The following is a 15,662-nucleotide window of genomic DNA, read 5'->3' on the forward strand; positions in this document are numbered from 1 at the left end:
TTGAAAAGCGGGCGAAGCCCAGTGAGAAAATGAATCACAGACTTGACGACTGGGGCTCAAGCCCGTTATCTTTCTGGCCGCGGATTTTTTCATTTTTCCCGTCTGCGTAAATATCTCCCCGCGGGATTCTTTCGACCTATTACTTGTCAGGGTGATTACTGATCAGGTTTGCGCCCCGCCCAATTCTGGGGAGCTGATGGTCCATTATTCGTCTGGGTCATTAGGTTCGGGTCGAGTTTGGCCTCTGTTCGGGTCGGAATCTGAAATGCCGCCTCCCCTCGTCAATCGCAGTCGAGAATCCACCGCCAGGTGAACACAAAGGCCTGGGAAGTCAGCTCTGTTGGGGGGGGGGGGGGGGGACGACATACGAAGTGAATACTACCATCAGTCCATCATGGTGGATCGAAGTTTAAGTGAATGGCGGATCCGTCGTGGTCCGTACCTTGGGGAAGTTTCAGCCCTCTGTTTTCTTCAACTTCCTTCTCATTTCTCCTCTCTTCCTCTTCTCCTTGCTGGTATTCATTTCTGGCTCTTTCTAGTATACCTGTTCACTTCATCTGAAGCTCAGGGCTTTATGCTTACTACTTCTTGTTACTTGACAACAGGAATGGGTTCTGAAATTCGGGTGTACGACTTGGAACTGGAAAAGATGATAAGTTCGCTCACAGTGTTCGATGGCATTCGCGTGCATGGACTTGCGTCTGGTGTCATGTGTAGCACAGAAGAGACCTCTGCCATTAACTTTGCCACTAAAATTGCGGTCTATGGGGAACGAAGAGTGAAAGTATACACCTTCTCCGTTGATACTGTCTCTGGATACCCAAATAAATCAGGATCACGCCCACAACTGACTCTGCTTCATATATTGCCTAAGCTTGGTCACTGGGTTTTGGATGTGTGCTTCCTCAAGGTATTTTGTTTCCTTCCCTCCCAGATTTTTTTGTATATGTTTGGAGAAAAATTACGGCTCTCCTTCTTTTTTTTTTCCCAAAAAAAAAAAAAAAATCCACGTTTTGGTTTACGGTTGCTGGTAGGGCTGCTTGACTCCTCCCAATGAGGAAAGCCATTTCCTTGCGGCCATAGGATGCAGCGATAATTCCGTTCATATATGGGACGTCTTGAAGTCTGTTATGGTTCTTAAAATTCAATCTCCAGGTTAGTGTCTGCAATCGACAAGGACTGAATCGTCTCAACTTCCATTTGAGAAAATTCTCAGGGCGGGGTGCTTGCTAAAGTTTACTTGGTGTTGGTGGTTCAGTGGTGAACTTCCTTACCCGCTTTGTTTTAAATGTTATAACATGGTTGTTTACAGTCATGACAATATGTTGGATTCCTGCACATGATTGTGTTTTTGTGGTTCATTGTTGATCGCTTTACTGATATCTGCCTCTTATTATTCAAACATAGTACGGTGCCTTTTATACTCAATGCGATTGTGGGGTGACAATCTTGAAGTTCTCCGTATTGCATCTGGTACTATATATAACGAGGTAAGAAATCTACAATGCCATTTATCATGCTTAACTCCCAAGATTTCACTTATCATTCTTAACTCCTACGATTTGCAAGTGTGCTGATCTGTCGTTTGTTTATATATCTACATGTATTTTAAATAGTGTTGTGTTTGGTTTCCTTCACATACCTAGTCTGCTTAATTTGATTGGCTTATCAGTCTGTTAGATCTGCCCCCCTTTTTCCAAGAGTTATTGAGTACTATTAAACATTTGGTTTTCTCAGATAATTGTTTGGAAAGTGGGCCCTAAGCATGATGCTTCTTGTTTAAGAAGTGTAGTGGAAGACCCAGATCATCAGAGCATTTCATTTTCCCATTGCTGCTGGCTAAGTAATCAACAGTATGAGGCAGTTCATGTATGTAAACTTGTTGGACATGAAGGTTCAATCTTTCGAATAGCATGGTCTTCCTGTGGATCTAAACTGGTATCAGTCTCTGATGATCGCAGGTGTGTTAGTTTTTTAATCTTTGACTGTTCCATTTATTTGTTAGTTTTAATGATTTGATTTTTCTTTCATTACAGCGCACGTGTCTGGGCAGTTCCTAATAAAATGAAAGAATTGTTGGGCCATGATCCTGTTGCCGTTGTCTTATTTGGTCACAGTGCTCGAGTTTGGGACTGCTCCATTTTCGATTCTGTAAGCCTATTACACGCCTACTCTTTCTAAAAGTTAAATTGTATCTTTCAGAGGAAGAGGGGGAAAAAGATGACTGCTGTTTAGTGCTTATTTAAGTTTTCATCCTCACAAATCATAAGTGCAATTTTTTGCTGGCAGGGTCTAACTTTCTAGTTATTATGGCATATTGATTATTATGTTTGATTTGTCAAATTATCTATCAAATTCTGTTACACTGACACATTTGCATTTATTTATTTTTGTTTATATAGCAACTTTAAAGTATTTTCCCTATTTTATCATTTTGCTTTACTTGGTCATGTAGTTTTCTTGCCTTAGGTAATTTAAAGGTTTCAGGGTGTTAAGGGTGCCTTTCATCACTTGTTTAAAATTCCTTTTCTGATGAGTTTCTGCAGTTGATTGTCACTGCCAGTGAAGATTGTACATGTCGCATATGGGGAATTGATGGTGAACAGCTTCAGATCATTAGGGAGCACATGTAAGTTGTTAACATGAGATCTTGGCTTCAGAGAAAGGAGTTACGAATTGCTGAATTTCTTGGATATTCTATATCTTGAATTAATTAATCATAAATGGTCATTGATAGTCCAGACTCCATATATTTTTTGAATTGAATTTCTAAATGGGATGATCATTGGTAGTATGTTGTTGCAGGAATCCCTGGAGCTGCTACCTTAAGTTTTGCCCTCAAGATCTAACTATATAAATTATTAGTTGCCCTTGATAAGTTTTTTTGGTTATTAATTGTGACACCTGCGTGATGTTTAAAAGGCCTGAGAAATAGAGTGATTTGGCTTGTGCAGAGGCAGGGGTATATGGAGATGTTTGTACGATCCAAACTCTTCACTCATAATTACTGCTGGGCTTGATTCTGCTATCAAAGTGCATCAGCCTTATGCTTTGCTGTCTAGGGGCTTGACTGCAGCAAAAGAGAAACCTGATAGAACAGAGATATTCTCCATTTGCATCCCTAATGTGTTGGATCAAATTGGATTTGTGGACAGGTAGTATTAGTGCACATGATATGCTCCCCTATATTGTTTCCAAACATTTCTAAATTTCAAACTGCTCTGGGAATGTTCTTTTCCATACACACACACACACACGCACACACACATATTTGATTGCTTCGTCTCCTTTTTGTCTATTGCAGCAGCAGTGAATATGTCCGCTGTCTGTGTTTTGCTTGTGAGGATAGTCTTTATGTTGCTACAAATCATGGCTATCTCTATAATGCTAAATTATGTGGTGCTGGAGTCGCCCAATGGACTCAACTTGTACAGGTCAGCAATGGGGCATCGATTATCTGTATGGATTTATTGTCTAAGGACTTTGTTGAACTTGACTGTCGTGCTGAGGATTGGCTTGCTGTTGGAGATGGTAAAGGAAATATGACAGTTATTGGGGTTACTAATGATGATTGTACTCCTACAGTGAAGTCAAGCTTTACCTGGTCTGCTGAAATGGAGAGACAGCTCTTGGGTACTCATTGGTGCAAATCTCTAGGGCCTAGGTAATAACTTAGTGATATCCTTCAATAACATGTCTAAAATTAAAAAATAAATATAAGAAGGGAACATCTCCTGATATGGAAGGTGCATACACCTCCCTTTGTGTTACAGAATTAAGCTACTTCCCCAGTTATTGTGTTTAACTTATATGAAAGGTCATATAGTGGTGGCGTATGCATCTATCTATAAAAGCTCTCAACATGAGCTATTTGGCTAATGAAAGCTCAAATGCAGAAGTTAATAAAACATTATCATTTTCAGATGACTTAAAGGATTTTGTAGGTATGTCTTTACAGCTGATCCTAGAGGAACTTTGAAACTCTGGAGGTTGCCTATCTGTTCACAATCTAATCTTCTGGGTCCCATGAGGAGTTGCAATGTGTCTCATGTAGCAACATTCATGTCAAGTTATGGAATACGGATAATGTGTTTGGATGCATGCATAGAGGAAGAGGTATTGCTCTATCTGCGTCCGTTCTTTTCAACATTTTGGGGGCGGGCTGGCAGAGCTTTTTGTTTGATGGCTTAGTTACTCTTTTCCTTTTTTTGAAATATTCAGTAATAGTTAATGATAATGTGTAGACTAACGAGCTATGTGATAGAGTCTGACTTAATCTTATAAAAATATTTGCATTTTAACAAAGCTTGTTTCCTTTAAAGAGGTTGATCAAGATATGACATTTCACAATAGCTTTGTGGAAACAGAGATGAAATATCTTTCCTTTTAACTTATAAAAGATGTATATAGCCAGCTTAGAAGACTCCTGAAATGGATGCTCACACTTGAAAGTGGTTAAGTGAAGTTCTAAAGTAGAAATTGGGGTGTGGATGTCAATATTTCTGCAGGTCCTAGTATGTGGAGATCTACGTGGTAATGTGGTTCTGTTTCCTTTGGCGAAGAGGCTGGTACTGGACATGTCTATTGCACATGAAGTGAAGACATCTCCAGTAAATCATTTCAAAGGAGTTCATGGAATTTCAAGTGTGTCCAGTGTTTCTGTGACTCTGCTTGGTTCCAAGCAAATTGAAATATGCTCAGTGAGTTAAAAACCTAAAGTATCCATCTTTGTTTCAGCTTAATATTATTTTATCAAATGATTAAATCAAGAGCAGTGTTGGTATTCAAAACCAAATAAACATGAATGTGTTTCATCCCATTTTTTCAACTCATCTGTATTATTCTTGTTCAGACAGGAGCAGATGGTTGTATATGCTATCTGGAATATGATAGAGGTCTGCAGAATTTGCAATTTACAGGGATGAAGCAAGTGAAAGAGTTGAGTTTAATTGAGTATACTTCTATGGATAATAACTCTGCTCATACATTGTCAAGGAGCTATGCAGCAGGTTTTGCATCAGTAGATTTCATAATATGGAATTTAATTAGTGAGACAAAGGTACATTGTTTTCTACCCTCAATCCCGCTTAAAGACTGCTGTTTGTTAATGGTTTTGTTGCTCTATTGCTACTTAACATCCATCATGACTGGGATGATGAAGTGCACACTTTAAGCAGGTTGTGACAATTCCATGCGGTGGATGGCGGCGCCCTCATTCTTATTATATGGGCAATGTACCTGAGATGAAGAACTGCTTCGCCTTTGTCAAGGTTTGTCTTCTGTTTTAAAGTCTGGCAATTCTTCAAGTTCATTAGAAAAAGCAATTTATATTTCTTTTAGCTGTGCCTTTCCTTAGGTGCTGACTCTGCTCATTAGATATTGCTGCTAAAAAATTATAATTTAGCAATTGTGTGGCTTGAATTATTGAGGTTGAGCAAGGCTATCATGATGGCCATTGGTTTTTAGATTTCAACATCTTCCCAGTTATTTTTATGGGAATCTGAGGGGAAGATTTTGTCAGATTGTTTCCTCTCATTGCCTTGCTTCAACTTTAGGATTATTGAACCTTTATTTTAATTTTTAACTCCGTTCTTATGATCTATCAGAACTTTGTAGACTTGCTGTGTTTTTTAATACCGTTGCATTGCTAACGAGGATCTATGTTGTCTTTTGGTAAATCAAATGATTTCTGTTATCCCAAGCTTTTTTTTTCTAACTATCCCAAATTAAATGTCAATTATTTCAGGATCAAATGATTTATATCCATAAACACTGGGTTAGTGATCAAGATAGGAAGATATACCCTCAGAGTTTGCATATGCAATTCCATGGAAGAGAGATGCATTCCTTGTGCTTTATCTCTGGAGATATGCACTTTGGAAGTAATTATAAGCATAACTTGTATTCGAATTTTTGCGTGATTGCAACTGGTTGTGAAGATGGAACAGTGAGGCTGACTTGGTAAGACCTTTCTAATCTGATGTCTTGAGAAGATGAGAACTGGCTTGAGTTCACACCACTGCATATGTGCCAAATTTTGATGATGGTTTTGGTGTCTGTATGACTTTAGGTACTCTCCAGGTATTGAAAATTGGTCCATGTCAAAATTGCTTGGTGAACATGTTGGTGGATCAGCTGTAAGGTCATTGTGCTGTGTGTCAAAACTACAAATCATTTCATCACGTGCAACTAATTTGTGTGATGGGAGGGGTGAACCGGATACTGCTATCGTGGACCAAGATAATCCAATTTTGCTGATTTCAGTTGGTGCAAAGCGTGTGTTAACTTCTTGGATACTAAAAAATAGGAGGCTGGGCAAGAAGAAAGACATTCTAGTTGATCATCAATATAATTCAAATGGAGATGATGATAAATTTTGGTCAAATTTCTCCTCATTGACATTCCAGTGGCTTTCCACTGATATGCCAGCCAAATATGCAAGTACACGCAAAAATCCAGAAAATGATGCGAAGAAAGTAGTTGAGAGTGATGAAAATGCTTATAATGCAAAAAATGATGTTAGACCTGGATCACTGTTGCCTGAAAGAGCAATGGAACTCATCAGAGATAAGCATGAGGATGACTGGAGATATCTTGCAGTTACTGCTTTTCATGTCAAATGTGCTGGTTCCAGGTGAATTGAGACTTAAAATACCTAATGTTCTCCTTTTAGATGTTCTTTTTGATTGCAGCCTGAAACTTACCTTTTTCTTTTTGTTCATTTCAGGATATCTGTCTGTTTTGTTGTCGTTGCTTGTTCAGATGCTACACTTACATTACGGGCTCTGGTTTTGCCATTTCGCTTATGGTATTTCTATAATACCTGTTATATTTTTATTTTTTCTTTGCTTTCTTATTGTGTCTGTGCTGTGTGTCTATGTCAAACATTTCCCATTATGCAATGATAGGTTTGATATTGCTATGCTGGCTCCTTTATCCGCACCAGTTTTGTCATTGCAGCACATAATTTTCCCTACATGCCAGCCTGCTGAAGGTTAGATTTCCCGTCCAGTCCTATATTGGTGTCAAAGACCACCAAATCATTTCCTTTCTCACGAGTGCAGAACGACTATTGTAATAGTCCATCCTATTTGTAAGGGCGTCGCTGAAATTTTGTAGATTGTTGTTTGTTGGCTGGTAATTTTTGGCAATGGAAAAAACTTGATGCATGATGCCCTAGCTGACTAGCATCTAAGAAAGCCTTCGTTTATAGATCAATTTATCTTAACTTTTTTAAAAATATCACTTGAGTTTGAAATGATGGGAATTATCCAAGTTGTTAAGAAGCCTACTCTTTTCTCTGTTTATCTTATATTGTATATACATGTATTGTTAGTACAGGTCCTATATTGAGTCTATGATTATCTTGCTTGAGTGGCATTCATGCCCTTTGTTTATTTGTTATGCAGATAACATCCAGGTTGGAAGTGTTTACATTGTGATTAGTGGGTCCACGGATGGGAATGTTGCCTTTTGGGATCTAACCGACAGTGTTGAAGCTTTTATGAAGCGGGTGTCCTTTCATAACATAGAGAAGTTCTTTGATTGTCAAAAACGTCCGCGAACTGGGAGAGGAAGTCAAGGTGGTAGATGGTGGAGATCTTTAGGCAGTAGCTTATCAAAGAAAAAACAAGACAGTGACATTGTTAGCTCAAAAATCAGAGATGAGTTTAATGGCATCAATTGCACTATGAATGGGACCTCTTCAGCAACAAATGATTATCAGAACAACAAAACCGCTTGTTCTCAATCCTTACATGCATCTTCCCTTGAGTCAGAAATCAACAATCATAACTCCTCGTTGGAAATATGTGAAATACCACCTATACATATTCTGCAGGGAATTCATCAGTCTGGCGTCAATTGTCTCCATGTTTCAGAGATAAAATGCGACCAAAGCACTGATAGATGTCATGTGTACAGTATTATTAGTGGGGGTGATGACCAGGCGCTAAACCATCTTTTAGTTGAATTATCATTTAAATCATCGAATTCAAATGGAGAGACTATGAGTCAGGATATAAAAAATGTTGTATCTGAACCTGAACAACAAAAGGACATCCACTATCATAGTTGGAGCATGAAAAACAGGATTAGATTCTTAAGTTGCGAGAAATTCCCCTCAGCCCACAGCTCTGCTGTGAAAGGTAAAGAGGCCCAACTTTGCTTCTCTCTCTCTCTCTCTCTCTCTCTCTCTCTCTCATTCTGTTTATAAAGAAGAGTAGATAATATATCAGTATCTTAGCCTGTGGTCCTCTTCAGAGTTTCTGTTCTTGTTCATGATAATACCCGCTCTGTTGCAAAATAGCCAAAAAGCTCTGCATCTTTTTCTTCTGATGATATATAGATGGTGAAAAATTGGAGGACTTATGGTCCTTGAAAACCATATCCGCCAGAATCATTCCACCAAAATGAAACGCAATATAACAAAGAATACATATAGATACATTTCTAGTATCTATTTTCAAGAGATTTGACCAGAATGAATCGCATTTGCATTTTATGAAGGTGTCTGGACGGACGGTTCTTGGGTTTTCTCCGCTGGACTTGATCAGCGTATCAGATGTTGGCATCTTGAGGAGAGTAAACTAATCGAGCATGCGCGTATAGTAGTTAGTGTGCCAGAGCCTGAAGCATTAAGTGCCAGAGCTTGTGGAAGGTAACTGCTATTTTAGAAAGCATGAACAGGTTGTGTTTTGGATGTAATTTATTTTACCTAATCCTTGTTCGTGTCTTACGCAGGAGCCTGTATCAGATTGCTGTTGCTGGAAGAGGGATGCAAATGGTTGATTTTTCTGCGGTTTGACCTGACACTGATGTTATTGTTTCCCTTTCCTCTTGCATCGGACATGGAGGTTCAATTTATTCAACCTCCTCTTTATAATCTTGGTTTCCGCATGTACCCAAGCGTTTTGGTACGTATGCCTTCTTCTACCTTGTACTAAATGTTGGGAATCTAAAATGTGATTTGGGCTCTTGCTCACGCAATGTTTTCCCATGCCTGACTTGAGACTTCAGAGATGATTCTGCCGAGAAAACTTTAGGTATCGAACAGAGAAGTATTTGAGGGAGATGTGATTTGAGCAAATAAAGTTGTGGGTTATGATAAAATGCTGAATAATTTCTAAATTTTACGAATTTTTCTCCGTTTTGGGACGATGGCTAATTAAATATATAACCGTTACGCTAACTCTACGCATTCTTACCTGTCGAAACATGTCTCCCAGTATGTATGTATGTATGTATGTGATGAGGTTAGTATGAAAAAGAAAAGGCGGGTGCGCCCATTATATGTATTAACTCTTGAGAAAACGATCTTGCTTATTGCGCTCATCTGACTCAGACCCCAACTTGTGTCGGACTTCTATTTGGTGAATTCAATGCTCCTTGTTCTTCAACCCTGCACAATTGAATTAATTATATCCTCATCTGTCTCTTTGAAATCGAATTGGGTAAAAAGAATTCGCAATTAAATAAGGTCGACGCATGTTTTCGCACTTACGGTGTTTCCACTTGAGTTTAGATCTCTTATGTCACTTGCATGGTATTAAAATTTAGGATTTAAATTCTTCGAGGTTGAGATCTGTAATTTTTTTTGAATTTTTCCTTTTTAAAAAAGAAAATAAGATTTTATATTTTACATAAAACAATTACACGAGGAAAAATACTTGGGACAAAAAAAAGAACTTTACATAAATTTATAGATCTGGACTTTCAAAGATTTAAATTTTAAAATTTAACTCAAGTTGGCTTTCAGATCAATGAACTAGTGAAATCCAGTTCAGTCAAGAGTTTGAAGGAGTTGATCAAATTGAATTTTATATTTTTTTTCTTTGTCTAGCTTAAGGCGATATTGTTTTGAGTTTACAAAAAAATAAAAATTCAAGACATAGAAGACGTGGTATTTTAGTAATCATTGAATTCAAGAAGCTGGGGGTAACCATTAGCTGTATTTGAATATAATAATAACGATCAGATTAACTCGGCACAGTGCAGATATGGTTAGAATGACAATATTAAAGTCGGATACACGTTCATCATGCCTTCACATATTCATTGAGTGGAGACACCAAGAGATGACCTTGGGGAATAAATAATTGGAGATCCGAGGATGCCACCATATCAATATTTTGTACATGTTCAGAATTGGATTTCATCATTATGTTTGAAAATAGAGAATAGACAGGCGTTGAATTATTTGAGGGCGGTGCTACAACTACAAGCACATAGCAATGCAAATGAACGGGTTTGTAAAAGCCGTGGAAGATTGATGACGAGATTTGACCCTGACTCGGGATATTGTTTTATTTATGCAAAGATTATTTATTTTTATTATTAATTTCTTTGATGTAACTGAATAAACTTTTATAAAAAAAAATCAACTTAATTAAAAAACTTACTTTGAAAATATGAGATATTTTTAATCAAATCTCATTCTCAATAAAACAGTTAACTACTTTTAAATTAATCCTACCTTTTTATATTTATTTTTATTAAATATCCTACAATAAAGTTACTATTAATAGGGATACTTTAAAAAAAAAAGATAATAATTACATATTGAAAGATTAAAAATACCTTATATTTTTAAACATTTAACTTCTTAAAAAATATTTTATATTTTTAATCGAAGGGAGTGTATTATATGTTGTGGTTTAAGTAAAAAGTAAGTTAAATGTAATTTTGATTTATAAATGGAGTAGAATCACGTTTAAGTTGGTGGGAAAATCAAGAGGCAAGAAACAGGTGAGAATTTTGGTTGAAAGGAAGGGACGACGCCGCCAGGCCCGCCACCAACCGCGTACAACCGGTATGTGGCAGTCCACCCAGTTTGATAAGGGATTAGAAAAATATGCTATTAACTAATATTTTGGTTGAAAAGTTAAAAAAAAATTCTCAAATTTCTATTTCTGGCTTTATTGATAAAGAATTAGAAAATTTTGGAGGACGCCATCAAAGCAATTAAGCAATTCCATTTAGTCAGTTCGGGTGAACGCAAAAGACAATATACCCTCACAAATTCCAAGTTATGATTAATTCTTTTTTTTTTTTCTGTGATTATGAAAGATAGAAGGAAGATAAACCGTCCTTAAACTTAAAAGTTTTGGACAGGTTAGAGAACTATACAAGCATTTTACCCTAATTGGAGTATAACTTTGCCAACGAGAGTAGTAAATAGAGGTTAAAAAAGTATTTATAGAACTAAACATAAGTGATGAAGGGTTATCCATTCAAAAAATAAAATGGCCACAAGTGGTGGAGTGTGAGATTTGAACTAGATCTCGAGGGAGGGTAGAGAAGGTTTTGGGAGCGATGAGAATGGCGACGAGTAAAAACTTGAACAATAAATTGGTGGATTTATTAATGGTTGTGAAAATTCGACTGTCAAATTTTAAATATGTGAGGTTAAAATCCTAAACCCTATCCTTTTCCTCCTTTGACGCCAAGCCTAACTATTTTTGTTATGGTGCTAAGCCTAACAATTTTTCTTTGGTTTATCAAAGAGTAACAATGTCTTAACTCTAGATTAAGATCCGTAATATTTTCCTCGAACCATTTTCTTAAAGCATCTAAAATCTATGCACAATGTTTATTAGGAGAGTAGGAGGGGAAAACCGTAAATCATTTGAAGGTGATTAACATTATACATTAAATTATTTAAAAAAATGGCACGAAGCTTTACCTTAGCAATCTGATTTACCCATTATTATTTTTTTACTTGGCAAAGCCATTAGACGGAGACAGCGAACGACGAGCGATGACCGATTGGAGTAGGTAAACAACCGGTAGTGTCCGGTTATGCAGAACCGGAATTATGGCTGCGCAATTCTTCCATTTTCCCTCCCACCACCAACCCCTACAAATCCCATCCCTTCATTTTTAGTCGTCAAATCCGCAACCGCCCCTTCCGGTAGCCGATCACCTGGGCCGTTACATGGTATAAAAATGGGTGTTCGTTTGGAAGAAGTGTCCATAACCAGTCATCCTTTCATCGAGATCTGGTTTGACCTGAGTCGTGTACCGCCAATCTTCGTTGTTAGATTTCACTGCACTTGCTCGGCTCCAGGTTAGCCTTTTTCCTTCCTCTATTCTGCGTACTTGCGCGTTCTTTTATACACCTTTGCACGTTTTTTTTTTGTTTTTTTTTTATTTTTCAAGTTCTGTTCATGATTCTGCATCGCATCTGTGAGGTTTTCTTTCGCTGCTGGTTTCCATCCTCTATGTTGGAAGCATTCCGTGTGAACAATGGCTACTGTTTTGTTCAATACGACTAGATTGCTTCGGATCTGAATGTTTTGCTTTTATTTTTGGATTGCTGCGTGAGTTCTGGCTCATTTTGCTCTCTACTTCTCTCATTTGTACTTATGGAGGTCCTCGTTTGTCCCTTTCTGGAGGGGAATTTGAAGTACGTTCAATCTTGGAAGTTGAACTTGCCGATCAGAATATGATGTTCCTTTGTGTTGCTGCGGTTTTGAGTATATTCATTGCAATAACTTTGAACCAAAAATATAATGAACGTATAGAGTATATTCATTGCTCTTTTATTTGGCACGTAATACTATTATTTTTGTCTGATTATATCTCTCATCTTGAAAACAGTGAAGAAATTGTAACCTGCAACCAATCGTTTTAAGATATGCTGGGTTTCTGGCTTTCCATGTGTCCTCTTGTCCTATTAGAGACTTGGCTGCTGAACTTTTCTTGTAACAAGACATTAAATGTTTTTCCTACCACGAAAAGGGATAATTACATACAAATTTCACTCAAGATAATTAATTATTCCCATGTCCATTAATAACTGTTGTCACTCAGCTCAGTTGTACATTAAATGTCTTGATGATTCAAAAATATAAATTACTTTATCGCAGATCATTAAATATTTTTTTCCTTATAACGCCTCTCTTATTTTTTTAGCAAATTAAAATTCCTCTCTTTAATCATAACATAAGAGAAATTTAGAATTTATAAAGAGAAATGTGAAATCTAAAAAAAAAAATTGCTACAAATTTAATCAACTCAACTAATTTTATTAGCTTGTGTGAGGTAAGTATCGATGCCTTGTATTTAAAAATTAGAAGCAGTATGATCTTAACATTGTGTTCCCGATTCGGTACCTTTGAAGGCGAGAGAACTTGTTTTATTCTGTTTTTGTTTTCCCCGTATAGTTTGTGTTCAGATAGCATGCTTACTTAAGCTTTTATGCTTTTGTTATTTTGAGCTGTTGTGTTTTGATAGACTAATATTTTGTTTACTCTCTGTTCTGTGTATGTGTAGCTTGAAAAATGGAGGAGACCTTTCTTTTCACATCGGAATCTGTCAATGAGGGTCACCCTGACAAGCTGTGCGACCAGATCTCTGATGCTGTTCTCGATGCTTGCCTTGAACAGGACCCTGACAGCAAGGTAGCCTGCGAGACATGCACCAAGACCAACATGGTCATGGTCTTTGGAGAGATTACAACCAAGGCCAACGTAGATTATGAGAAGATTGTCCGCAATACATGCCGCAACATTGGATTTGTCTCTGATGAGGTGGGTCTTGATGCTGACAAATGCAATGTATTGGTGAACATTGAGCAACAGAGCCCTGACATTGCCCAGGGTGTGCACGGCCACTTTACTAAGCGTCCAGAGGAGGTCGGTGCAGGTGATCAAGGTCACATGTTTGGGTATGCCACTGATGAAACCCCTGAATACATGCCCTTGAGCCATGTTCTTGCAACCAAATTAGGAGCTCACCTTACCGAGGTTAGGAAGAATGGTACGTGCGCTTGGCTGAGACCAGATGGCAAAACACAAGTAACTGTTGAGTACTACAATGACCATGGCGCTATGGTTCCAGTTCGTGTCCACACTGTCCTTATTTCTACTCAGCACGATGAGACTGTTACTAATGATCAAATTGCTGCTGATCTTACGGAGCATGTTATTAAGCCAGTCATCCCTGAGAAATACCTAGATGACAAGACCATCTTTCACCTCAACCCCTCTGGCCGCTTTGTCATTGGTGGCCCTCATGGGGATGCTGGTCTCACTGGCAGAAAAATTATTATAGACACTTACGGTGGTTGGGGTGCCCACGGTGGTGGTGCTTTCTCAGGGAAGGACCCCACTAAAGTCGATAGAAGTGGTGCCTATGTTGCCAGGCAGGCCGCAAAGAGTGTTGTGGCAAATGGGCTTGCCCGCCGGTGCCTTGTGCAGGTTTCGTACGCCATTGGTGTTCCTGAGCCCTTGTCGGTTTTCATTGACACTTACGGAACTGGAAAGATTCCAGACAAGGATATTCTTCAACTTGTGAAGGGGAGTTTTGACTTTAGGCCTGGAATGATCACCATTAACTTGGACCTTAAGAGGGGTGGCCATAGGTTCCTCAAGACAGCTGCTTATGGACACTTTGGAAGGGATGACCCAGACTTCACCTGGGAAGCTGTGAAGCCACTCAAGTGGGAAAAGCCTCAAGCTTAAGAGTAATGGATCTTAATCTGTGGTGGTCCCATTGGTCGTAGATGAATAAGTCGTGTGTTTAGTTCATTTTGCTCTATGTCTATTACATTGCAACAGTTTATATTCCCTTCTCGTATACCCAAAATGATCCTTACAATTTAATTATTGGTTATGCAATATCACCCGTCGTGGCTAAATCTCGCATCAGCAAAGTTTTGTTTGTTTAAAATGATCAAATTAAAATTAGTGTGGGCTTTGTAAAATAAAGGGTTGTAGAAGATTTTGAAGTATAACGTGGAAACTATAAATTGCCATGAATATGAACATTTATTTATTTTTTATTTTTTTGATCTGGCATGAATATGAACATTGAGAACCAAGCTGCTGGTTGGAGGAGTCCATGCGCCATACGTTACACGGCTTCAACATCTTTTACGATATAGGAATACTATTATATGCCAGGAAACCTCAAGGTTTATTCTGTTTTGTTATTTAACATTCTTAAGCCTAGTTTTAACGTAAGTTGAATGAGATGATTGGCTTTTGATTGGATCAAAAGAAATATTGTGGTGGAATCAATCGTTATATTATGTTTAAAAAAAAACTACTGTACAATTCTTGTTCATCTTACTCTTAATTATCATGTATTTTTTCTAATACTAAAAATAATTGATGCTATTGAGTAGTCGTGATAAGTTAGTTAATATTCAGTTGATCTAACTTTCACTGGCGCCAGTGTGTGGACCATTGGCAGGGGAATGCAAACCTATCAAGTCAAAAATGCAATGCTTCGCGTGCCGGCCGTTTTATCTGGTAAGCGATATGAGGAAGAACACGAAAGGAGACCAATAGATGTTTTTGCTGTGGAAGCGTGGGTTGCTGTTTCTTTGCAGATAATTTCATTGAGCTTTTAATGCAATTAGCTTGTCCACGTGAAACACCGACTAATAATCAGTATCTCAGTCGGGAGGGCCCCAAATGAGAGAGAATTTTTGTTAAAAACGTTGTGTTAATTCACACATAATTTCGAACTCAAGATATAAACAACCGAGGTTCCTTGCACATGAATAATCCTCCTCTATATGTTATTTCGGGAGACATTTGGAATGGAGGCGATCCACGTGAGACACAGATGTTTCTTTGCAGACAACAAAATCACCGAAAAAACGTTGGATGAGTCTGAAAATCACAAGCTAAAAATTAAAAATCAGGAAATCC

The 15,662-nt window shown here is 37.9% G+C and overlaps 2 protein-coding genes across 5 annotated transcripts; both read left to right on the forward strand.

Moving 5' to 3' along the window:
* Nucleotides 1–56: 56 nt before the first annotated feature.
* On the forward strand, nucleotides 57–9,156 carry LOC129305854 (uncharacterized). 4 transcript variants are annotated; one of them, XM_054946013.1, is made up of 21 exons: nucleotides 59–515; nucleotides 606–910; nucleotides 1,035–1,155; nucleotides 1,408–1,490; nucleotides 1,738–1,961; nucleotides 2,037–2,151; nucleotides 2,547–2,629; nucleotides 2,955–3,155; nucleotides 3,409–3,434; nucleotides 3,586–3,664; nucleotides 3,945–4,116; nucleotides 4,509–4,700; nucleotides 4,853–5,059; nucleotides 5,178–5,270; nucleotides 5,747–5,961; nucleotides 6,071–6,634; nucleotides 6,728–6,808; nucleotides 6,909–6,994; nucleotides 7,410–8,147; nucleotides 8,509–8,659; nucleotides 8,743–9,156. In XM_054946013.1, the coding sequence occupies exons 1-21, from the start codon at nucleotides 395–397 to the stop codon at nucleotides 8,804–8,806; spliced, it is 3,921 nt and encodes a 1,306-aa protein (XP_054801988.1). In that variant the 5' UTR covers nucleotides 59–394; the 3' UTR covers nucleotides 8,807–9,156. The 4 variants fall into 4 exon arrangements, with proteins under 4 accessions (XP_054801986.1, XP_054801985.1, XP_054801988.1 ...); XM_054946011.1 differs by having other exon boundaries at nucleotides 57–515; nucleotides 3,308–3,664; XM_054946010.1 differs by having other exon boundaries at nucleotides 58–515; nucleotides 3,305–3,664.
* Nucleotides 9,157–11,909: 2,753 nt separating this feature from the next.
* LOC129306420 (S-adenosylmethionine synthase 1) lies at nucleotides 11,910–14,641 on the forward strand. Its single transcript, XM_054947031.1, has 2 exons — nucleotides 11,910–12,067; nucleotides 13,276–14,641. The coding sequence occupies exon 2, from the start codon at nucleotides 13,284–13,286 to the stop codon at nucleotides 14,463–14,465; it is 1,182 nt and encodes a 393-aa protein (XP_054803006.1). The 5' UTR covers nucleotides 11,910–12,067; nucleotides 13,276–13,283; the 3' UTR covers nucleotides 14,466–14,641.
* The last annotated feature ends 1,021 nt before the right edge of the window (nucleotides 14,642–15,662 follow it).

This window comes from Prosopis cineraria, unplaced genomic scaffold (assembly GCF_029017545.1).
Source record: "Prosopis cineraria cultivar Desert tree isolate PC_DT_omini unplaced genomic scaffold, ASM2901754v1 PC3, whole genome shotgun sequence".
Classification (NCBI taxonomy): domain Eukaryota; kingdom Viridiplantae; phylum Streptophyta; class Magnoliopsida; order Fabales; family Fabaceae; genus Prosopis; species Prosopis cineraria.

Coding starts and splice junctions, on each gene's coding strand:
- LOC129306420 (XM_054947031.1), top strand. CDS start 13,284: ATGGAGGAGACCTTTCTTTTCACATCGGAATCTGTCAATGAGGGTCAC.
- LOC129305854 (XM_054946010.1), top strand. CDS start 395: ATGGTGGATCGAAGTTTAAGTGAATGGCGGATCCGTCGTGGTCCGTAC. Junction 2,630..2,954: donor CAGATCATTAGGGAGCACAT/GTAAGTTGTTAA, acceptor TGGCTTGTGCAG/AGGCAGGGGTATATGGAGAT. Junction 8,660..8,742: donor AGTGCCAGAGCTTGTGGAAG/GTAACTGCTATT, acceptor TGTCTTACGCAG/GAGCCTGTATCAGATTGCTG.